This window comes from Mustela lutreola, chromosome 15 (genome assembly GCF_030435805.1).
Source record: "Mustela lutreola isolate mMusLut2 chromosome 15, mMusLut2.pri, whole genome shotgun sequence".
NCBI classification, from domain to species: domain Eukaryota; kingdom Metazoa; phylum Chordata; class Mammalia; order Carnivora; family Mustelidae; genus Mustela; species Mustela lutreola.
In genome coordinates this window covers 35,016,694-35,041,867 of record NC_081304.1, presented here as the reverse complement: position 1 = coordinate 35,041,867, position 25,174 = coordinate 35,016,694, and the positions used below count along the sequence as shown (strand labels likewise).

The 25,174-nt window shown below is 36.4% G+C and overlaps 1 protein-coding gene across 9 annotated transcripts in view; it reads left to right on the top strand.

Moving 5' to 3' along the window:
• The window catches only part of BCAS3 (BCAS3 microtubule associated cell migration factor), a 591,123-nt gene that overhangs the window by 392,515 nt on the left and 173,434 nt on the right, over window positions 1-25,174 (top strand). Inside the window, exon 24 of one of the 9 annotated variants that reach the window (XM_059149983.1) lies at window positions 11,101-15,156. The exons of the other annotated variants lie outside the window; for them this stretch is intronic. Within the exon in view, the coding sequence (XP_059005966.1) occupies window positions 11,101-11,150 (50 nt within the window). The 3' untranslated portion in view covers window positions 11,151-15,156. Of the gene's footprint in view, window positions 1-11,100; window positions 15,157-25,174 lie in introns of those variants that run through there. 9 annotated transcript variants of the gene reach the window in all.

Here is a 25,174-nt window from a genome sequence, read left to right as displayed (position 1 = left end):
TCATTGTGTCAGGCTGGCAGATCGCATATGGCATTATGGAAATCAGCAAATGAAAACCATATTGATCAGCATTGAGAACAAATGTAAAAAAGGTGGTCTCCAGGAGGAGACGAGGAGAAGAATGCTTTCCTGGTCAACCTGATAGGCCCTTGTTAAGGCCTTTTAATCATTTATTAACGTAACCCTCCTTCTTCCCTTTCCACTCAGATTACCTCAGCCACAGAGCATCCTGCTCCATTTATCTTTTAATGTTTCCTTTATTTAATTTATTTTTTAGCTCTAAGTTATACTCTTATTTCAGAATTGAGTTTTACTTTTCATGGGATTGTTTTAAGTGACTTAAATGACTTTTCCCAACAAGCTCACCAGGCATTCAAAGGAAGAAACGCATTTGCTGAGATTCACCTATCAGCAAATAATTTACTTGGTATGCACCACAACCAAAAGCAGGGAGACAGAGAGAGACAGTCAGCCGGACACATTAAAAAAAAGAAAGAAAGCGTAAACTCTGAGTTGTTCCTAAACCTAATTCTCTAGTTAAGGTTTGGGTCAGTGTTTCCATTTTGAAGCCTTTTTTTCAGGATTGGGAATTTAGCCTGGTAAAATTACTTTATGTCTAAAACCGGGATCTGTCACCTTTCCTTTCCTTCTTCACTCCGTGATTTCAGTAGAAAGCTGCAGCTTGCTTTTATCGTGTTGCTTTGGAAGAAAAATGAGAGCAGTGTTTGGTATGCGTCAGTGCGATAGAGAAACAGAAGTCTGTGTTTGGGGGGGGATTTGGTTCCCTGGAAGTTTCCTCACCTGAAGCGCACCTTGGGGTTTTGAAGGTTTGCTGTTTTCCCTAAATCATGTTCAGACCTAGGTTTGAACAGGCTTCTCCTCTGCCTCCTCCCACCTCCTCTCACCCCTCCAGCTCCTGCCTTCCCTTCCATTTTTATGTCCAGGCTCATCATTCAGTAAGAAATATTTAAAATGTTTTCTTCTTACGGAACCATGTCCTTTTATAGTTGATGAGTAACCCGTGAACGTGATTCCTCAGAATGCTGATTGGCATATGACAATAATGGTTTCTTCCCTGCTTCGCAGCATAAATCCCTCCTAAAGAAGATTCACACACACACCAGAGAAACCTGGGCTGTGGGTAGAAGTTAATGCCCCGAAGCTGCTGCATCTGGAACAGCCCTCATGGGCTCTTCCCCAAGTTATTTAGCTAATTGGCAACACCAAATATTTGCCATTTTTTCCACTTTTGAAACCACCTTAAAACAAAACAAAACAAAACAAAACCTCTACAACATGAGACAACTGAGGTTCACTTTCCTGTGAATTTAGCATTGAATTCTGAAATAGGTATTCATAAGCAAAAAACCCAAGAAGTATGGTTAATTTCTGGGTGCTGCGGGTGAGCAAATCATTGAACTTTCTTTTTGCTACGGACTCCTTGTCTGTGGCCGTGAAGGCATGAGTATTTTCATCTTCGCTTTCCTCTGTTTCCTTTGCTCCCCCCTCCCCCCCCCATGCATTTTGAGGGACTATCACTGATTGATTTGGATATCAAAAGATGCACAACGTGTAGATCTAATTTATCTAAGTAGAATCGGGAATTTTATTTTGGGTCTCCCTTGGGACCCCAGAGATACATTCAATAATATATTTGCAAAATCCATGTCTAAAATCTATTTTTCTCCTTCTTGCATACTCATTGATTTCTAAGTGCTTTTCCTCGTAGCCTCCCATTACTATCCCCCTTTCCTTTCTGGGCTCTACATCAAACAGTGTGGGAATTACAGCAGGAGTGCTGTCTGTGGAAGACTTGCTCTCCTCGTTTTTGCAGACGAGCAGAACATTAAACAGTGAGTGGACGATGCAGAAATGCTCTCCCTCTCCAGCTCTTTTTTTCTTCTTCCCTCCCTCTCTCCCTCCCTGGTTTTTCCACTCTTCCCTCTCCTTCTCTTCCTCTCTTTCTCTCGCTCTCCCCATTCCCAATGGGAGTGTTGTTTATAGAGCATTATAATTTATAACTGAAGAGAGTGGATTTAATTTCAGTGGAGAGGCTCGCCAGCAGGGCGCCAGCCTGCAATCATATGAATCAGCAAGCTGCAAACTCTATTGAATGGAAAGTATTATCGCTGGCCACAAACGGACACTGTTTCTCCTAAACAACTCCCTTGGTGCAGGAAGACCTTGTCTTCATTCATCTATTTTACATATCTACTTCTGTTTTAATTTTGCCATTTCCTAAAAGTGTTTTCTCCTTAGATTGCAACTTTTCTCTAACTACCTTATTTCCTGACCCAACATTGGAAACTGCTATTGTCTAATTCTGGCTGATGGGATATTTCTTCTCTCTCCATCCTTAACCATGTATGACTTTAGTTTTCCCTTTGCTTCTCCTTCCTGCAAGTCTTTTTTTTTTTTTTTTAATTTTTTTTTCCATGGGAGATGTTAAACATGCAAACAAGACTATGATGAACCATTAGCATTAATTTCATACAATGCTAGCCAGTTTTAATCACGTAAAGTTTTATTTAATCATGGATATTTTGTTTATACTTGGATATTTTTTCTATATCCATGGAAAGGTTTATTTTCCTGTTTTTCAAATCTGGGAGATGAATTCTTACTCTTTACATGACCCATCAAATCTCTAGTAATGTTAGGACTGTATCTTATGCCAAGTTTTTCAAGTGTTTCAGGCATTTTTTTAGAAAGAGTGCTAGAATATGTGCATGGCTTTTTGTGGTTGGTATTTGTTTTAGTAATAACGTCGGCTGCTTTCGTGTAGTTAAGCTAAATCTGAGTCATTTTAAAAATCAAGTTAGACATACAAGGCTGGTACCTTTTTCAAAAGTATTTTACTGAATTCATGTAGCTGTTATAATTGGTAATGTTTAGTAGTGAATCTTTAACTGACGTTAGACAGATTGTGTTAATAATGCCTCAAATATCAGGCTCTCTTTATCTAGACTTTTGAATAATTTCCACACTCCTCTCCTAACAATGAAATTCAAGTTACACAAATAGCCAGTTGACTGATAACTGTTATTTGCTTAAAGGGAGAGAGAGGGGTAGTACATGAGGCAGTAGGGAAGCTCTAGTAAAGGAATTCTATTTAGACATCAGTGGAAAAGCCAGGCTAGTCTGACTACAATTTGTTTAATATAAGAGGCTTCTATATTTGAAAGATACAGACAGATGCAAAAGTTAGCAAATAACCAAATGGCTAAACCAAATTGCTAAAAGCTCAGAAATTTGATAGGAAGTTCACATGTTGTATTGTCAGAAATGTATTTATTTTCTTACGTGTATATATAGGTAGAAATTATTTATATATCAGCTTGCGTATTTTCTTGACACAATTTAACATCAACAAATCAAAATATATGTAACCATAATTTTTCTCATTTAAAGCACAAACTTATGAATCCATATGTATTCATAAATCTTCTCCTTTAGAGCCTGAGAATAGAGTTATAGTCTTCACTGTCTCAGCTACGACTTTTTTTTGCCTTTGACTACTCAGTAAGAATTACACATAGGAACAGAAAATCAATATGTTTACTTCTGCTTATTTTCAAAATTGAATGTTGCTATGGTTTAATATCAGAGAAGGTATACCCAGGGTCAGCTTAAAAAGGTTTCGTTTTGTTTACTTTTAAATTCCTTGTGGCGAGAGCTGTTACTTCTAGCAACAATTAATTATCAACATAAGTAAAATGTCCTATCATAGCGCTTTTATTCCAAGAAGTAGTATGTGAAATGATAAAGAAGATTGTGAGGTGATTGCAGGTGAATGTCTTTCTAAATCCTTTTATTCCTGATTGAACACCAGTCGGTAAGCCTGACTCATGGTATGTGGATTTTTATTGAATTAGGATTAGAAAAAGTTCATGCAGCTCTGTAATGAGTATCTTTAGATAGATATCTTGTGTAGTTTTAACATCCTTGAGGATGCGGAAGGCTGTAGTGAAGTGCACACATTTCAGTAAGTCCGCAGTGACTCAACAATAGTGAAAAGGCCTTTGGCTTCATAGTTTCTTTTCAGAGGCAGGGAGAGGGAGGGCCTTTGTCTTTTCACTTGAGTGCTGTGGGCTTAGTTATTATTGTATTTGGGTTTTTTTTTGGTGTGGGGGGGATTTTTACCTAAAAGATGTCCCCCTCTTTACTTACTATCATGAAATGTAAGCTTAAAGACAATCACAGGATTTTTGTGCCTTACTCTGATGAGTTCCTGTTTTTAAAAAAATTCAAACATGAGAACTCTCAAAACCCAGCCCTAGAACAGGTAAATTTTGTTTGCCTATTATATGGAGAGGATCCGTTTCTTTAAATTTGAACCATGGTTAAATTAATTGCTTTGCAAATTTTCTGAAAGTGAAGTAGAAGAGAAAATTGGTAGTTATCTTTGATTTTTATTTAAATCAAAGATTTATCTTGAAATTAGAATCATCTATAAATGCATCTGTCTGAAATCATTATAGGCAACTAGATTAAAAAATATAAAGTGAGTGCAGGGAAGTATAGTTCACTAAAAAGTTGCTTTTTTGGTCAAAAGCAGTGTGGTTGGGCTGGTTTTTTTATGTTGTTTATTTTTACAATTATTGTACCATATTATAGTAACCTGACTTCTTAACCTATCTGATTCCTTGATCAGAAAAATTTTACAAAATAGTCTGAGTGAATTTTTAAACTGTTGCTGGGTGACCTTGAATAAGTCCCTATCCAGGTCTTATAGAGAATATGTTGCATTTACAGAATAGCTATTGACTTTCTTGACTGTTCATATGCAGAGTTTCCAAGTGTTGCCTTAATGCGTTTGGGCGTGGAAGCCGACATTTATGTTTCCCTCCCTGTAACTCTGCTGCTGGACTGTGTGCTTGGCCGTCTTAGCAAAGCTTAGAAGTCAGCTGCATCTGTGTGAGCCAACTCTGCTTTGACGGAGAGCAATTGAGTACACCATTTGTTTTCTTTTCTAAATATCACAAAAGTTTTATTTCTTATTTATGAGGGCTCTTTTTTTCTTTTTATTGCCTTGGGCCAAGGGTTTACCAATTTTTCTAACATCTATATTTCCAAAATGTAAAAAAAAGGTCGTGGCCTTATTACCAATTGTAGTGGATAATGCTGTGGTCTTGCTAGTTAAAACTGTGACCTTGGTGGGGGCGGGGTGGAGAGGGTGGGGGGAGAGGGTGAAGAGGGAGGGGTTAGCAGGGGTGGTGGGGAAGGCCCTACTTGGTGGCTGCTTTCCTCACAGTTTGGAACTTTGATGTGTTCCTGCAACTGATATAAGTGCAGGGGTGTTCAGGGTGAGGCAGCCGGCTGGCAGCGACAGATTAAAATATTTCTGACCCACAAAAGTAACCAAATGCCCATATTTCTTCATTTAACATAATTAATACCTTGTATTTCCACTGACTTTGATAAAGTGGCCTTCCTCCTCCCACCCCTTCCCCCTTCCCTCTGTCAACTTGAGGAAGACTGCAAGAGATCTATAGTTAAAATACTCTACAGATGATGAAGGATAGCATGTCTTAAAAAAGCTAACATCAAAAGTCTCAATTAGGTTGCTGCCTAGCAGGAAGCTTATAACCACATTAAAATGGAAAAGTTATTTCATTTTTAGTATACTGTATTTCAGCAACAAGGGTTGCAATCGAAGGGCAATATGAAACATTTTGGTGTGGCTGCCAAGTAAATCCACATTTGGTTATAAATGTGTAATTACAGGAAATATATGAAAAGTGTTAAACATCTCTTATCAAATATTGTTAAGGAGGAATTTGGTGCCTTTGGAATTTAGAAAAAGGCTGGGATGGATTTCAGTCATGTTACAAGGTCTACTTGTTATATTTAATTTAAAGCAGTTGTCCTGATTTCATTATCACAGAGCACACTGTTTTTCAATTTATTCGTTAAAAGGCAGAGACAGAAGACAGAATATGCTGGTAGGTCTAGGCAATATTTGATCGATCATGTGATTTTTATCAGTGTCCTTTTTTTTTTTTACATTTTATACCTCAGTGTACACATTTCTGGGTGAAAAGACAGACAGTGCCTTTATTTTGAACCACCTAAGCAAGGGTTGAGCAAGCCATCTGGAAAGGTGATGTCAGCTGAGGGCAAGGGTGGTTGCTGGTTGAGGGTAGTCATCTACCCTTTCCCCCCAACACACACACCAGCCTCCGCAAATCCAGTTTCATGGTGCCTGAGTTGCTGTCTGGTTGGTTGAACTCATTCTCTTCAGCTGATATTTAACTAGTAGCTTGTACTGGAAAAGTATCAGTATTGCCTTCCCTGGCCTTTATAAACACATTGCTAGACAAAGATGAACAGCACTGATCTGCTATGAGGGACAGAATTCAATTATATTACTCTCTCAGAGGGGGAAAAACACATATTTGATGCCATGACTAAATTGGATTTCTTCTAAGAAACCCTAAATCTGTGTATAATAGATAAATGTAGAGCTGATTTATAGTTACCTGCTGAATGTAGATGTGGTTGCTAGACTATATAGGTTAGTCTGTATGCGGGTGGTTTTACTATCCCAAATGATATGTATGTATGTGTGTATTTATGTTTGTATGTATGTTTGTGTATATATATATATGTATATATATATATATATATGCTGGTGCTGTACATTTTTAATTTTTTTTAAAAGATTTTATTTGTTTATTTGACAGAGAGGGATCGCAATTAGGCAGAGAGGCAGGCAGAGGAAGAGGGAGGAAAGCAGGCTCCCTGCTGAGCAGATAGCCCAATGTGGGGCATCGTCCCAGAACCATGAGATCATGACCTGAGCTGAAGGCAGAGGCTTAACCCACTGAGCCACCCAGGTGCCCCTGTACATTTTTTAAAAGTAAAAACTACACATCTGTTGGGGCGCCTGGGTGGCTTAGTGGGTTAAGTCTCTGCCTTTAGCTCAGGTCATGATCTCAGGGTCCTGGGATCGAACCCCTCATTGGGCTTTCTGCTCAGCAGAAAGCTTCCTCCTCTCTCTCTCTCTGCCTGCCTCTCTGCCTACTTGTGATCTCTGTCAAATAAATAAATAAAATTAAAAAAAAAAACAACAACAACTACACATCTGTTATTGGAAAATCTCCTGGGTAAGCAGGCAGTGTCTGCAATGTGTGTGGAGCCGCCATTTTTACAAGTGTCTGTATGGTTCATGTAAGCAGGGGAGGCCCCGTGAAGATTAATGGGTTGGGGGTAGATTAGGTAGAGAATCATCTCTTGAGGGAGGTCTCACATTGGAATTGCAGAAGTGCTCTTGACCCCGGGTTTCTTTTTATTTCCAACAAATAGAGGTTTTATCTGCATTTGTGTCCCCAGAAAGGGAATTTTCTCCTACAGAGAAATGGCTACAGAGGAAGGGCAGATATATACCCCATATTTTGTTTGGAGAGGTTCTGACAGAATGCCTATCTTTTTCTGTGCTACAGTCTGTTGTACAGCAGCTAAGACCAAGATGATCCCAGGAATAAACCTTATTGGTATGGTTCACTGATTTTTTTGGACTCTGCATTTATTTTAACAGACTTCTCTGATAGCTTTTTGCAGTTTTCAGCTTTTTGTTGTTGAAAACAAAAATAATAAGTAAACCAGCTCAGGGATATATTCTCTTTCTGAAACTGATTCCATGTCATAGTGCCCTCCTTGGGGAGGAGCTGTATCTCTGGCCAAGGCTGGAACCGGAGGAACCACTCCTGGTGGAATATAAGAAAGAACAGGGTATTGTTTACATCCTTAATGTTCCTTCCTTTTCTTCCTACAGGAGACATTCAAGAGGACCATCATAGCGTTAGAATTTTTTCCTTAAGAAAATTACATATGTATCTTGTTCAAGTTTCGTATATAGTTCTGTGAGTTTAGTCTTATGTTGTGAAAGAACAGGGCAATGTTCTATTCACATTCATTTAGTAAATGAACCCCTATTTGTGTAATGTGATAGTGAATACCTAGAGTGAGTTTGCTTAGAATGAGTAGATGTTGCTCCCATCATATGAGCAAAGCACTACAGCACACATGGTAGATATTACTGAATAACACATTTCTTCTACATTAAAAGTTAGGGGGTCAACTCTTCTTAAGTACCAGAGATAAAATAATTTCTTTTCTCTATTTCACCAAGATATTTTAGTTTTGAAAGAGTAGCCAGTACCTTATTCCAATTCAGAGCTGCCTAGATTCATTATTTAGTTTAAAGGTTTTATTCCAGAGTCTCTTCTGGAATATAGTTTAAGAAATGGTAATATACCATCTGTCCAGGAGTCAAAGAAACAAAATAACAAAGCTAAAGTTTTAATTAAACTGGCCATATTGTTAAGCACTGTAATCAATGATAAGGATTCAGCTTGTTTTATTTTTGGAGACCTCGATAATGGGAAATTTATAAAACCCTTAACAGAAGGCAATGAAAGTACCATGAAATCACCTGTATAGTGATTCTGAAACAGTGACATGATAGTGAACGTGTCTTCTAAATCATCAAAAAAAATATTATGTTCAATATAGTTTTTGTCATAATTTTCCAGTTCCTTGTAACTTTTATCCACATAGATAAAATAATTTACGTCTTCATTAGTAAGACTGTTCTATTAACCCCAACATGTTTTCTCTTCTTTGGGCTACTTCTATGATCTGTTTTGAGAATTCTGAACCAGAGGCCCTACTATAGGCACTCAGATTGAAAGGTGACAGTCCTTAGCTGGTTCTCCATACAATATCTGTCCAGGAATCAGGGTGCTCAGCAGGCCCGCCTGGGAGAACACATGCCATGACAGTTTCTACCCACTAGATTATTACTCCTTAGATGGTCTTTTCTCTCTCTGTAGTTTCTTCAGTTACTTGATAGGTTTCAAAAGAAGCCCTGTTAGGGCTCGGAGTACTTAAATTAGAGACTTTTCCTCAAAGGAAATCTTGGGATCCAAAGAAATCAGTACAGTCACATGTAAGAACACAGATGCTCTGGAGAAAGTCAGTTACCTGTACTGGCCACCATTACCGAGGTGAGCCCCACCTACTTCGGTGGTGTCAGGCACTCTCAATACAACGTGTGATTTTTTGAAACATTACTCTAATTTATAGAGAACTCTACATTTGTGCTGCCTGAATTAATCCCAGGCAGGAATTAGTACTTCATATCGTATTGATGATTTTAAACAGAGGTTTAGTGAGGTGAAGGAATCCAGCCTGATAACCAAGTGTTAGAGCTGGGAGTTGAATGGAAATTTTGTAAAGGCAAATAAGGTCTTTCCACCCTGGGACTGTGCCTGATTCTTTGTGATGGTAATGACCATGGCGAAAGCAGGTAATTGCTCCTTGGGCCTCTCAGTGAACAAAGGGCACAAAGTCTCTGGTAAGTTTTCCCCTATGATTGCTGATTTAGGAGATGCCCCTGCTCAATTGGTTTTCATTCTTGCAATACAAAACACCCTTCCTGGGAGCTCCTTTTGTCAGGTTATCAACAAGCAGAAGCCTTGAATTCTTCTGTGTCATATTTTTGTCCTATAAACTCAGTTGTATAATTGATGGCTTTATCAGTGTTCCCTTCCAACTATGTACTTCTAGTTAAAAGGCAATCTGCAGTGGGATCTCAGGATGGGAATTTGCAGCCCAAGGAGCATTTTCTTGTTTTGTGAAGTAGGTAGATATTTATTGAATCTTTATTGTGTTCTTAGCGTGTGGGGGATGAGAAAATTTTGTTCCTTTTCTCCATTCAAGGCACTTCAGTTGGGAAAGATGAGGCATAAATGAATTTGAATTACTTAAAAGATGAAGAAATACCACAAGGCATTATATGATCCATTGCAAAATTAATGACACAGATAATAAATGCTTTGCATTCAGGGCAGGGAGAATCATCATCTTAGAACTGAAGCACTAAGAGGATGCTTATCAAGTCCTACCACCTTAAATGAAAGTAAAATTCAGCAAAATGGGTATACAAGCTTAAATTTATATAACAAGATATTGCCATATCTAGAATTCCACTCTCCCTGATCTGTAATCATTTAGATTATTGAGAGAGAAATGAAATCTTAGCACTGGTATTTTTAAGCTTCTGACAGGTAGCTTTAAAGCAGCTATCCATTGAGCATCCTGGTGGGCCGTGGCCGAGGGCATGAGGTCCTAGGTACTGTACTAAAGAAAAGGCCCCTGACATAAGTAGTTTGCAATCGAATGGGATAGAAATATTTACAGTTAACTGGGTTACAAGATAAACTTACACAAATACCACACAAGAGCCTTACCTATATGGAGTGCTGTGGGCTCCCAGAGGTAAGGGGGGGAAATCCTATTAATGGGACTATGGCTTCTTGTAGGGGTTATGTCTGAATTGGTGGTAATTTTTGGAAGGGCATTCTGTGCGAAGAGAAATGCTGTGATTTACTTTGTTTTTTAGTGCTTACACAATTAATTCCTGTTTTCCTTTATTCTTTCTAATATCATCTGTTCCCCCTGCCTGTTTTTCACCGTCTTAGCCACTCTTAATGGGGTTTTGCCTTGCTAAAATCTACTTTATTAAAAAATTGAAGTATAGTTGATATGCAATGTTAAATTAGTTTCAGGTGTGCAACATAGTGGTTTGACAATTTTGTACATTACTCAGTGCTCCCCATGATAAGTGTAGTTATCATCTGTCACCATACAACGTTATTCCAGTATTGTTGACTGTATTCCCTATGCTATACTTTCTGTGAGTTGATAACTGGATGTTTGTACCTCTTAATCACCTTCTATTTCACCCCCCACACACACTCAGTTCCCTTCTGGCAACTACCAGTATCCCCTGTATTTAAGAGTCTATAAAACCTACTTTTTTATATTTGCTGTAACTAGAGGTTTACTCTCTCTCCTTTGGTATAAGATGGCACTGCTTGTCTCCTGATTCTAGAAATAATTTGATTTCTCCATTGGCTTTTATCATTCATAGGAAACAAGTGAAATTTATACCCATTGACAAAATTTAGCATTAGCTCATTATTTCATTGGCTGTGTCAAGCTTGACTTTTCTTTTCTCTGATCTATCTTCCTTTTTCTGTCTTTCATTTCTCTAACTCTAGGCTTTTTTTTTTTTTTTCTATCCCTCCACAGTTTTCCCATGTAACTTCTACAGTCCAGAAGATCTTTTTGATGATTCTTAGACACCAACTCCATATCTATTTACACCTGTTACGTGGAGCTGTCTTGTCCCTGGAGCCTTTTCTGTTTCTCTCTTCTACATATTATATTTAGGATGTAATTACCACGCTGTAAAATGGTTTGACATCATTTTGTTTTGTTTTGTTTTTAAAGCATTCAAGTAAAAATTAATTTATTTTGAACAGCAATTTTGAATCATTAATGACTGCATGGAGATTAGGTCATAATTTTCTCACCTTGTTCAAATATTTATCTTTAATTTTTCTCCTACCAAAGTCTAGAATTCCAAAGTGTCTTTCTTCAGTAATTTAATTAGGCCACAAGTTTGAGGCTTAATGATGGATCAAAAAATGTATGATATGCTTGAGAGATCAAGACAGCAAATTGATTACTGTTGTAGCAAAGGTTGGCAAATGTGGGAGAGGGAGCAGGTACTGCCCTGTGCTGCAGGATCTGAGTCAATGATCAAGGTCAGCCTCAGTTCATTAACTTCCTCTGAGGGCTTATAGTCATTGTAAATATGACTTCTCATACCTTATATTCTAATTACAATATAGTACAGTTTTGAAATGACTTATGTTCACTTCAATAATGCCATAGAGTGATATAGAATGTTGAAAGATCTGCAGTAGTGTAAGCTAACTTCTAGTCATTTTGCCTAGTTTTCTAGTGCCTGCAAATAGAAGATCTCACCCCTCAAGATGCATGTGTTAATAAATGTGTCCTCATCCACGAACACATCATACAGGGTCCTGTTCTAAACCTAATTATCTAAAAAGGTCATCTGTTTTAAGGACAAGAATGCAAGGATTCTCATTGTGCTCTCAGCTAATACATTATTAAAAGTTGGAATGTATTTCATGGTAATTTTTAAGACCTTACAATCAAGACACGTATTTTCTCAATGATTCTAATAACCATTTCATTCCTGTGTTTAGACAATACCATATGTTGTTTTGACCATAAAGTGCAAAAAAACAAAAACGAAAACTTTTAACTGACTTTTTAAATATTTCACGTGAAGCAAAATGGTAAATCCCTTTAAACTGAACAGTTTTTATGAAATCCAGAATGAAGATAACATTTTGTGTGTCCAGTTCTTTGTATAACAATTTGGTTTGGGGTTCTGCCTGTGGCTAAGCTAACTGTACTATGAGACAGGATTGTTTTGTGTAAGGATTTCATAGTGTACTTTATAGAAATTCTCAACATCAACGTCCATAAGTATACACAAAATCAGAAAAACCAGTATATTTTTTCATTTGTTATACAGATGTTAAAGACATCTGAAAAGCAGAGAGTGGTATTGGTGATAAGATTATGAATTGGTGTTTTTTGAAGTTAAGGATATTTGTGGATATTGGACAATTTTTTACTAATGTCATTTAAAATAGATTATGTTCCTTTCAATTTCTGTAAGTTAATTTTAATAAAGGTGAAAAAATTAACATTTATTTTCTGAGTATTAATTGGATACTTCCTGCATCGAATTTTACAAGGCCTTCAATGAATGGAGGTACCAGACTTACCTTTTCACCTGAAACAGACTGGACAATTACATGATACAGTGGCTTTCAAGATACTGGATATCGGGTTGTTAAAGACAGTGATCCCCAAGAAATGGAAAACAAATGAAGTGAGTCTCACAATTATACTGGCTCACTGCCAATACATATTCTAGGGAGAGGTAGATCTAGGTGGAGCACAGCAGTCTCTCTGAGTAGAAGAAATGAACTGGGAGTTTGGGGAGGTGTATGTTATGCACAGGGCAGAAAACAAGAGAGCTACACAGAGAGAAAACTCTAAAAATCTGCAGAGATCTCTAGACTTTAGCAGAGTCCTGCTTGACACATGAGGAAGCTACCCAAGGCCCAGGAAGGCCCACCTAAAAAGGGAATAATTCACTGAAATTCACACAGGACTGCAAAGAAGTTTCTGTTCCCACCAACCACATGGGAAGTCTTATCATTTATAGGCAAATGGGGAGAATACTCATAAGGGTTTTTGTCTCCACAGTGGGGCAGAATTTTTCCTATAGTATTTTCCTAGACTGTTCCAGGCCTGCCTAACAAAGCTTAAAAGCACATCATAATCAAATTACTTAGAGCCAGTGATAAAGAGAAAAACATTGTAAGCTTTTTATACTATATATGACGTGTTATAATATTCCTTAAGGGCAAACTTTGATAAATACAAATATATGATATAAACCCTAAAGTAACCACTGAAGTACCAAGGATTTATATAGCTGATAAGGCAACAAATGAGATCAAAGGAATCATAAAAATATTCAATCCAAAAGAAGAGAGAGGAAGAAAAAAAAAGGAAAAAAAAAAACCATATGGGCAAATAGAAAACATATAGCAATATAGTTGATTTAAAACAAAATCTCATTAATTATAAGTGGCCTAATGCCCAATTAAAAGACATAAATTATGAACTTGGCTAAAAAAGGAAGATTCCACTGTATGCTACCTATAAGAAACCCACTTAAATATAAAGACATAAATAGGATAAAAGTAAAGGTATGGAAGTAACAATATACTATATTAACACTAATCAAAAGAAAACAGTAAAGTTTCTATTAATAGACAAAGTAGACTCCAAAAGAAAGAATATTAGTACAGAATAAGGGAATATTCATAGTAGAAGGGTGTTAATTCATGAAGAGGATCTATCAATTCTAAATATTTATGTGCCTCATTACAAGAGCTTTAAAACCTATGAACCAAAAATGAACTGTAAGCAAAATTAGGCAAACACAGAATTATAGTTGGGGATTTCAATATCCCTCTCTCAGTAATTGAGAGAGAGACAGACAGACATGGAAGGACATGGAAGACTTGAGTAACACTAATGGCCAACTTAGTCTAATTGATATCTATCTCTATACAGTATATGTCTCTTTCACCACCACCAGCTGAACCACCTTCTTTTCAAGGCATACAGAATATTTATGATGATAACCCATATTCTGAACCACAAAACAAGCCTCAATAAATTTAAAGAATTTAAATCATACAAAGTATGTTCTCTGACCACAATGCAGTAAGTTAGAAATCAATAACCATACAATATTTGGAAGAACATTCAAATATTTGGAAACTAACACTTCTAAACTAATGGGTCTAAGAAGAAATTTAAAAATTAGAATTTATTTTGAACTGGGTGAAAATTAAGACACAGCATATCAGAATTTGTGGAATGTACTAAAGCAGTACTTAGAGGAAAATATATAGCACTAAATGGCTATGTTAGGAAGTAAGAAAGATCTCAACTCAATAATCTCAGTTCCTATCTTAATAAGCTAGAATAAGGATCAAAGTGTAAGTCAAATAAATGAAAACTGAAAAACAATAGAGAAAATCAGTATAAGACTAATTTCATAGTTTTTACACTGAAAGTATGGTGCATAACAGAAAAAATTGATAAATTGAACATCAAAATTAAGAACCTCAGTTCTTATAATGATACTGTTAAATGGAATGCCACATATGAGGAGAAAATATTAATGAAAGCCATACATTAGGAGAAAATATTTTCAAATCACATATATGGTAAAAGAAAATGTAAATATATAAAAACTCAAAACTCAATAACAAGAAACCACCAAAGAAAATTGGGCAAGTGATCTGAATAGATTTCACTGAAGAAGAAATGCGGATGGCAAATAAGCACATGCAAAGATGATCAACATCAGTAATCGTTAGAGAACTGTGAATTAAAACCATGAGGTACCACTACATACTTAGTAGATTGTCTCATATTGAAAACTACTGACCATACCAAGTTTAGGAAAGAACATAGAGCAGCCAGAGCTCACATACACTATTATTGGAAAGGTAGAATCATAGAAACACTTCGGAAAACAATTTGACAGTTCCTTAAAAGATTAAACATATACCTACCATATGTCCTAGACATTTCACTACTAAGTATTTAACCAAGAGAAATGAAAGTATGTGTCCACCCTAAGACTCATACATCAAAATTTAACAGTGGCTATATTTGTGGTAGCTAAGAACTGCAGAGGATATGCAAATGTCCATCAAGTCCGTGGGTAAACAAATTATTGTTCATCCATAAAATGGAATATTATGCAGCAATAAAAAGGAAGGGTTTTTTTTTTTTTTTTTTTTTTTGATAAATGTAGCAGCATGGATGGATCTCAAATAAATAAAAGGAACCAGACCACACAAATGCATACTGTATGGTTTCATTTATATAAAATTCTAGAAAATGCTAACAAATTTATGGTATTTAAAACCAATGAATGGTTTCCTGGATATGTAGATGGGATGAGGGGAGAGATGATCACAAAGGGGCATAAGGAAACCTTTGGCAAAGATGAGTATGTTCAGTATCTTGATTGTGGTGATGGTTTCATAGGTTATACTATGTCAAAACATCAAATTGTATACTTTAAATATGCACAGTTTATTGTAGGTCAAACTGTTACAACTTTAAGGATGGCAGTGTATATCCTCATTCTAAATTCTGTTCAACAATGCTATTTGGGGAGTGGGTTGTTTGTTTGGCCAATTTTAGATTTTTGATTTAGTGTTTCAATTAATCTAGTGTTTCAGTTAATCCAGGTTTTTCACCTGGAAGCTAAACATTATCTAGCCATCATACTTTCCTTCTTTCCAAACCCATCACTATTTTAATTTTCTTTTAAAAGATTTTATTTATTTGTTTGTGAGAGAGAGAAAGAGAGGAATGTGAAAGTGAGAGAGAGCATGAGCAGTGGGGAGGGATAGAGGGAGAACCAGACTCCTGCTGGAGCAGGGAGTCCAACGTCGAACTCATGGCTTGATGCAGGGCTTGATCCCAGAACCCTAGGATCATGACCTGAGCTGAAGGCAGATGCTTAACTATCTGAGCCACCCAGGTGCCCTAGCCCATCACTATTTTTAATGAGAAAACTAAATCCAAGGCATTTTGATTCTGTACTAAACCAATAAAATGGGTATATTGAGAACACATGTAATAGCTTTTGTCTTACATTTCTACATCCTATGACAAGATGAACATTAGGTACTGTATCTTTGAATGTTTAGGTTAGTGTTTTGCTTTTGGACTCTAATAAAATAGAGACTCAAATCCTAAACATTAAAAAAAAAAAAAAATTACCTCCCCAAATCCCAGGTTCTGGCATTGGTTTGTTTGGTGAGCTGTACACACCCAGTCTGCTATCTTATTCCTTGGAAGTCCTGCTTGGACATTGTATTTTGAAATCTGTATTACAAAGTCTTTTATCCTTTTATTAGTTTAGTACTTTAAGCCTTAGACATAAGAAAGAAGACTATCAGTGAAAATCAATTGAAATGCAGTTAGATAAAGATCTGTTGTACTAGGCAGAAGGCTTAGTTGCAGCACAATACAATCAATTAGGACCCTCCAGCTGCATACAGAGTTTTACCCAGCCAATCACTTTTCACACGTTTCCTCCATTAGCTTGACTAGGGTTCTTTTTTTTTTTTATGTGAATTATGATGAATGAGATTGTTGTTATGAATAGAGAGATGGGTCATTACCCTACAGAAACCAGACTGTGCCGGCGTTTAGTGATTAGGGCTTTCTGCTCCTGCTATCAATAAAGTATAAATTTATCTGTCTCAAACTGCGATTGGGAAGCTGTGGTCATTGCTATCTAATTCGTTTAACAATGTTATAATAGTAAATTGTTTTTGTTCATCTGGATAATTTACATAACTTTTAAGTTAGTTGTGATGGTGAAACAATATAATTTATCAAATAGCAGTGGGAAATTTTTCATGGCCTAAAATCAAATAAATATCCCTCAGGAATTAGTATTCCCCAATTTAGCAACCTAGGTATAGCCCCAAGACGTTAAAAAGTGGAAATAATGAATGAAGTTTACATATCCTACATATCCTACATGAAGTTTATGTATCCTTTGGAGGTTTGCAAAGTAACAAGCATTAGCTCATTACAGAAGTCCTGTGGTTGTTAAATTCTAAAAGTGAAGTGACTGCTTCTCCTGGACTTGGGTTGAGGAATTCAAGAAGTAGGAAAAGAGTTGGGGATTAATGTCAAAGTGACTGAGATGGGTTACAGGTAAATTGAGCCAATCAGCCTAACATTAGCACATTTGGGAGGGGGGAATCAATCCTTAGAGCACCTCTACCAGAGTAGATTAGTAGAAAAGGTCCTACTATAAACTGTTGAATTATAAGCAAATACAGTCTTTTTTTTTTTTTTCCTCTTAAAATAGTATTTAATTTTAAAAATTTTTCTTATTTTAACTTTTTCCTATTTCTGTCTCCTGTTGTCACAGAAAAAGACTTGTGTGTGTGTGTCCAGATTATTATGCATACTCAGTGCCCCCTCCTCCCAGAGGTCAGTGCATGGATAGCATAATTTCATTATCCGCAGCCATGAATAATTTTGTATGGAAAGGCAGGAATGGTTGCCTGATTGTGGTGGATACCAAAGAAAACCCCAGTAGGGATGCTGTTTTTGGAAGTTTAACGCTAAAACATACCAGCCTTTGAGGTCCATTGATGAAAAGACCTTTGTGTTTTGTGCCATGAGGGTGGGGGAGGAGTGCTCAATACTAGAAGAGTCAATAAACACCAGGAGCTGTGCTCATCTTGTAGCTTTAGTAAGCTTTAATCTGTAAGCTTGATTACCTCCTAACCCTCTGTCTCATGCCTCCCCCTTCAAGCACTGTGGGGGCTTTGTGGTGGTATTAGTGGCATTTTGCCCAACATTGGCTTTAGGGAAATCATTCTAAAGAGAAAGAGAAGCAGAAAGACTGAATCTGTATGTTGTGTGAGGTCATTAACACAAGAATAACCTTATGAGCTCCGGAGGGTAGGCGGGATGGTCGTCTGTCCTTACTAGAGATTTGCAGGTGAAATGCCACTATCCTTTTCTTTAAGGCCAACTTGGTCCAGGCCTGGGAGCATTCATCATCTGGAAGAACTCACTTCAGATACTTTCAGCAGGATATTCAGTAGTATATCATGGCAATCCCTTTGTATTTGCTGTAATATTTCATAAAAACAAGTTGTATTTAAGAAAAAAATCTGGGATTTTTTTTTTTTTTTAAGAGACGCTTAACTTGCATGGAGTTGCTATGTAATTAATTCTCAATATTGCAGATATTCCAGTGTCTGAGACCAGATTCGGTGCTCCCTGGTTTGACAAATGTCATTAAGTCATTAATGTAGGAGACTTGTAGTGAAGGAACGATTAAAAGCTCAGAGAAGCCTTTGTACATTTTCATATTAATCCCAAGAGCTTTACAATATTCTCTCTTTTTTTCCTAATGAGTAGTCTGAGAAGACACATTATTTCATTTAAAAAACCTTGAAAGACAAATGAAGACTGAAAATTATTATGGCCACAGATAAGAGATCAAGCTATTCAGCCAACAAGCTGTAATAAATAAATACTGAACCAATATACTGTTAGCTTGGGAGCCACTGGGTAGAAATAATGTGGTTTGAATTTGGACCCTGTTTTGTCAGAGGTTACAAGAGAAACATTTGAAATTGTCACATGCTCCCAGGTATCAGCAAAGAACAGGGGTGTCCTACAAGTATGAGGAAACAACTCAGGACTCAGAGCAAGTGATGGGCCTTTATGGCAAGTCTTGGCTGATGATGCTTGCTATCTTTATCAGGAGCGTTGGTCCCATGCTGTGTGTCTGTGTAGCGGACCAAAAAGCAGCAGTCCAACCTCACAGATGGCTTTGCCCATAGTTTACTTTGTACTTGAGGCGCAGAATAAAATTATCCTAGCCAGGCAGTGCTTGAATTGAGGAGGAAGTAAGATAACCACATAGAGCCCAAGGATAGAATATAAGCTAATGGTGCCTTCTCTTCTGTCATTGAATTCCCAGCAGTTGGAACAATCCCTGGCAGAAAATGGCAATTTGTTATAAAATTTTAATTAATTAATTGACATGACTGGTGAGGGACAAGAGATGATTAGATCTGGGCCTGAATCCATGCTTCTATGGTAAGGCCTAGAATACTGTGGGCTCACTGGTAGTGGTCAAAGGAAGGATGCTAAGCAGCTCAGAACAAAGTATGGAGTTGCCAGGAGACGATGCTGACTGCAACTCAGAACTGAGAAGCTATTCGGTGTTGCTGGGTATGTTCTCTCTGAACCTTTGCTCAACCATTTATGGATCAATATACCCAGAAACAATCTTTTCTATACTGACACAACACAAAAAGTTAAGTATTCCAACCATTTCCTTATGATCTAAAGTAATTTTTTTTCCTGTTTGGCAAAAAATCTGCAAATTGGTATTTCTTTTTGAGTAGCCTTATGATGACAATGCTGGGAGTTACAGTAGGAAGTCAGCAAAGATCACCTTCTTTCTGCTGGTCTGTGAGACTGCTTCTTCAAGTCAGGTTGTTTGCTCAGAGAGAGGGGACCCATTGTCAGGAGTATATTATGCATCCATTGGCTTACAAAGATGCCTTGAGAGATGAATGAAACATAAAACTTGAAAAAAAGTTTTGGGGCATAATTGAGAGGATGAAGGACAGAAAAGAAAAAGGATTTGAAGAATGAAATATGAAGTAGAAGGAAAGGACAGGTGCTTGGTTAATTTGCTTCCTTACAACCCTTAAGAATGAATCCTTGCTTATACGCCTAGTTGTAGGCAGTTATTGATCTGATTTCTGTCTCTGTATTTGTTTTTTCTGATTATTTCATATGAATGGCGTCATATAATACATAGGCTTATAAGTCTGGCTTATTCACGTCTTTGAGGTTCATCCATGTTGGTCAATACAGAAGTACCTTTTTCCCTTAACTTAAAAAAAAAAAAATTTGAATGTTATTATGTTTTTAAGTTTAATTCTGGTATGGCTAACATACACTATTATATTAGTTTCAGGTATATAATATAGTGATTCAATAATTCTGTACTCTGTGTTCATCACTGTCCCTTAACTTTTTGAGATATTCTTTTTGTGGCTTTGGACCCCATTCATTTCAGCTTTCTTGGCCTTCATCTCGGCTTGACTGTGGGCTGTGTGCTGAACACCAACATATACTGGTACTTTCAGTGTCATTTTAGAGGGAAAGGAGATTGGGTTTTGTTTTTGTTTTTGTTTTAATGAACTCACCTTTCTTATGTGTTAATTCTAATTGTAACTTGTTGAGGGATATGTTTCCTTAATAGAAGAACCTTCTTTTGAGGTCCTCCTACTCTTGAAGTATTAAATATCATTTAAAAATTTTTGCTATTACAGTTTTCCATTAAGAAACTTCCTTCATTTAGAAATTTATAGTTTCTTGCTTTTAGAAAACTTACTTATTTGCATGGTTAACAGATTTCATGTATCAGTGGCCAAGGTGTTCTTGAAAGGAAAATTCATTGGCAAGAGCATCATAGGAACAAAGGCTTAAACCTGGTTTTAACTGTGGTTTTTGGACAAATGTGTTTTATTTTTTTCACCCCAAGTTTATTTTATTTTTTTAGTAATCTCTACACCCAACATGGGGCTTGAACCCATGACTCTGAGATCAAGAGTCTCATGCTTTACCCACTGAACCAGTCAGATACCCCTAGACAAATGTGTTTTCAGTGTGTTGTTTCATATTAGTAAGAGGTTTCTCCTCAGGGTGCCTGGGTGGCTTAGTAGATAAGCCTCTGCCTCAGCTCTAGTTAATCTCGGGATCCTGCGATCGAGCCCTGTGCCCAGTTCCCTGTTCAGCTGGGAGTCTGCTTCTCCTTCTCCCTCTTCCTCTGCCTTCCCCCCACCACTCAGTCTCGCTCGAGTGTGCTCTCTCTCTCACTTGTGTGCTTTGTCTCTCAAATAAATAAAATCTTAAAAAAAACCTCTCTCCTTATCTTTGTAGTTCAAAATGAATATTTTAATTTAAATCTTTAAAATATATTATTTTAATTTATATGATGCTTCAAGCTAAATATTGTACAGAAGACTTATAAAAGTACCATAAACATATATTTGTTATTTTTCAACATGAGGTTTGCTGAGATTAATAATAATTAAAAAGTAATTTACCCCTGGGAAGTCACAAGTAAAGGTATATATAAAAATTAATTCTAAGTGGGATCATAAATCTAAAGAGCTAAAACTATAAACCTTTAAGAAGAAAAAAAATAGCATATCTTTTTATTCATAATTAAGTAGAAATTTTTAGATAGGATTCAAAAACTTTAACCAGAAAAACTAACTGATACTAAGTCAAAATTATAAATATTTGACTTTGGAAAACCATTGTTAAGAAAATGGCAAGGCCGGACATCTGGGTAGTTCGGTTGGTTAAGCTTCATTTTGGCTCATGATCTCGGGGTCATGGGATCAAGCCCCTTGTCAGGCTCTGGGCTCACTCAGGGTCTGCTTGGGGATTCTCTCTCTCTCTCTACCCCCTCCCCGATGTGCTTTCTCTCACTAAAATAGTAAATAAATAAATCTTTTTTAAAAATAAAAAGGCAAGCTACAGAGTGGAAGAAAATCTTTGCAGAACATAAGTATTTGGTTCCTCTTATTCACAGATTCTGTATTTGTGAGTTCACCTACTTACTAGAATATATTTATAACTCCAAATCAATATTCACTTGCTGTGCTTTCATGGGCTGATGGGGTAGAGCTGCCAAACGTTTAAGTTGCCTGACATGTACTTTCCCAGCTGACTTCAAACAATGCAACACTTGCTCTGCCTTCTTGTTGAACTCTCATGCTATGGGGTAAGTGTCCTTTTTGGATCTATTTAGTGGCACATTTTTTGCATTTTTGTGCTTTTGCTGGTGATGTTTCTGTTTAAAACAACACCCAAGCATAGTGCTGAAATGTTATCTAGTGTTCCTGAGTGCAAGAAAGCTGCAAGGTGCCTTCTGGAAAAAATAGGTATGTTACCTAAACTTAGTTCAGGTATGAGTTATAGTTCCGTTAGCCATGAGTACAATGTTAATGAATTAACAATACAATACATATTGAGAAAAGACAAGGAATTCATTGATGAGTACACGAGACTGCTCTGGGAAATGCTAGAGTAACATCTATAGTGCTTGATAAAGCTATGGAAAAGATGAAAAAGCAGCTAACCTTGTGGATTTAGGAGATGACAATTGATAAAAAAAAAATTGTGGTGGACAGTATTGTTAAAAATTTATTTACCCCTGGGGAATCACAGGTAAAGTTATATCAAATTTAATTCTAAATGGTATCATCTAAATCTAAAGTAAGAGCTAAAATCGAAAAGAACTTAAAAAAAAAACCCAAAACTGAAAAGAACTTTATAGTCATGTTACCCAGGGGCAGGAAAGGCTTATAGCCATTTGGACTAGTGTTGGTTGGCTTGCATATTTCAAAAGACAATACAGCACAAAAACGCCAAATTTGTAATCAAGCAGGCTTTGCAAATTGGAAGGTTACAGAATAATTTTTAAAATATCCACTAAGTACTAGGGAAATGGTTAAGTATATGGGCAGTTTTTCAATGCTTTTTTAAAAATTAAAGTGTTACTGACATACAATATCCGTTAGTTTCAGGTGTATGTCATAGTGGGTCAGTATTTTAATATATGATGAAATGATCCCCACAATAAGTCTAGTTACCACCTGTCACTGTACAGGGATTGACTCCAGAGGGGCATGGGCAGACTTTTTGGAGTGTTGGAAATATTACATATCTTGACTGTGGTGATGGATTACATATTGTATACCCTTAAAAAAAAAAAAAACCCTCATCAAAGTCAACACTTAAAATGGATAGTTTAATCGAAAATAAATCAATGCCCCTCTCAAGCTATTAAAACAACAGCAACAACAACAAAACTTACCGGAAACTATAAGGCCCAGCATAATAAAACCGTGCCTACTTTTTTCAATGAAAACAAATAAAAGTTTTATTGTATTTGAATTTATAGTCCTTTAGCACAACAAAAGCTACTCATTGGGCGGAGTTATGTTCATATAAGCCAGTAATAATTAAAAATTTTCTTTCTTGGAATAACTAATGGGGTAATGGTTTAAATACTTACCCATATTCTAGTATGTTCTTCTCTTCCATGACCATGCTATGACCTCTGAAAACAAAAGTTAGAGATCGGAAGTAACTAACTGACAATTACAGTGGTTGATACACTCCAGTTTAAATAGAAGTGTCCTCGGTTAAAATATGGTTCATTCATCGGTCAAACTGTCCTTATTTCCTTTAATTGAATTAAGATGGACAAATGAGAGATGTGTGCAAGACAGAAAAAAAAAATCCTTTCACAAATCACTGTTATCCTCCCTTTGAGTGTAAAACGAATCAATTAAAAGCATGTCAAAGCATCTTTCACTCTTGAACAACTTTAAAGCGGAGAACATTTTACAAAAATAAAAATTTGAGAAATGGAGAGAAACTGGTTGCTTTTTACGGCTAAACATAATTTTATCACTAAGAACTATGGATTATATTACTTTTATATGCTTGTGTTTGGTTACAATTATAACTGTACTCAAAAGCCTTCATTTTTTCATTTTATTTTCAAGTTGGAAATACTGTGTAAGAAGAAAATAGTCAATTCACAATTGTATATACACAGTTCAGTTCCATCTGTACGTTTACTACATAGTATTCTTGGCGGAGAGGTGTTGGGGTAGGATGGATGGTGAAATGTAATTTTTATTTTCCATCTAAGAGGCCTCTACTTTGAAAAATGTAGTGTCCCTACCCTTTCTCTTCCCTTAAATTATTATTTATTTTTACTACATCTTATGTGCTGATTCATATACATTCTATAATTTTAAACCTGTGTATTAAGGTTAATTTTATTAAAATTAGTTACCTGTCCCTATATTTTACCTCTATTTTCCACTACTCTACCCATGTAAATCTATACTGTGTACCTTGGAGCCTGCTTCCTGTTTGGAATTCATATCTTTTCATACTTAAATATGTTTTTTCCAGCTCTCTGAGTTTGGTTATAGATAGGCTTATAATTTGTGTTATTTATTCATTTGAATTTTTTATTTTTCATGTTTTTAATTTTAATGGGTCAAAATTCAAAACATGCAAAAGGGTACATAATGAAAAACCTTTCTTCTACCTCTGTCCTCCAGCTACCCAGTTCCTCTTTGGAGGCCAACAATACTATCAGTTTCTTTATCCTTCCAGAAATGTTTGATGCAATATATATTTAGGTGAGAAGAAAAAAAAAAACTGAAGCAAACTTTATTTATAAATTGGGGTGGTGTTCAAAATTTTCCAAAAATATCGTGCAATCAGTTTCTACATGTTGATTTTTATAAAATCACCTTGGCAACATCAACCAAATCTAAGCTTAAGCATTATTGGTGACATCAAGATAGTCTCTCCAGTAAGAGATTTTAAGAAATACTCGAATGTCAGGCTTTTAGAGTTTCCTATCTCTGGACTTTATGTCTGTGGCGTGTGTTCTAGGCTGATATGTCTGTGAAACTCCTCTCTTACTGTTTATCTTCTAGTATGGACCATGCCAGTGAAAGAGAGCGTGAGTATGAATTATTGAGTGTACTGATCAGCCACACATGTAGCCATGGGGATTTCCCCTTAGGTTTATCATCTGTACTTAAAAAAAACTTCCTTCTGAAATGCCCAGGGCTAAGAATACTAATTTTCCCTCCTTCCATAATAAATAAATAAATTAATAAATAAAAACTTACAAACACATGAGAGGAAACTAAAATCCAGAAGAATATTGGCAAACATGTTCAGAGTTATTTATTGATGGTTTTGCTCATTGGCAGGATAAAGTGTGTGTCACTTATCATTAGCAGTAACAATTTCAGCACGTTATGTTCTCTTTTTATTTACTCCGGTGGCAACATGTTTCTGAACAGGGCCACTGGCTGTGGGTCAAGAGGTCAGTCTTTGAGGTTAAGAGTGGATGGGGTCATTTGCTATTAACCTAAGATTAGCAGCTAAGTTTTTTTTCTTTCTTTCTTTTTTTTTTTTTTTTAGTAGATTTCCTCCTATTTGTGTAACGTGCCAAATTAATTTCTCCCAATTTTTAAAGAATCTCTCCTTTCTGATCGAATTT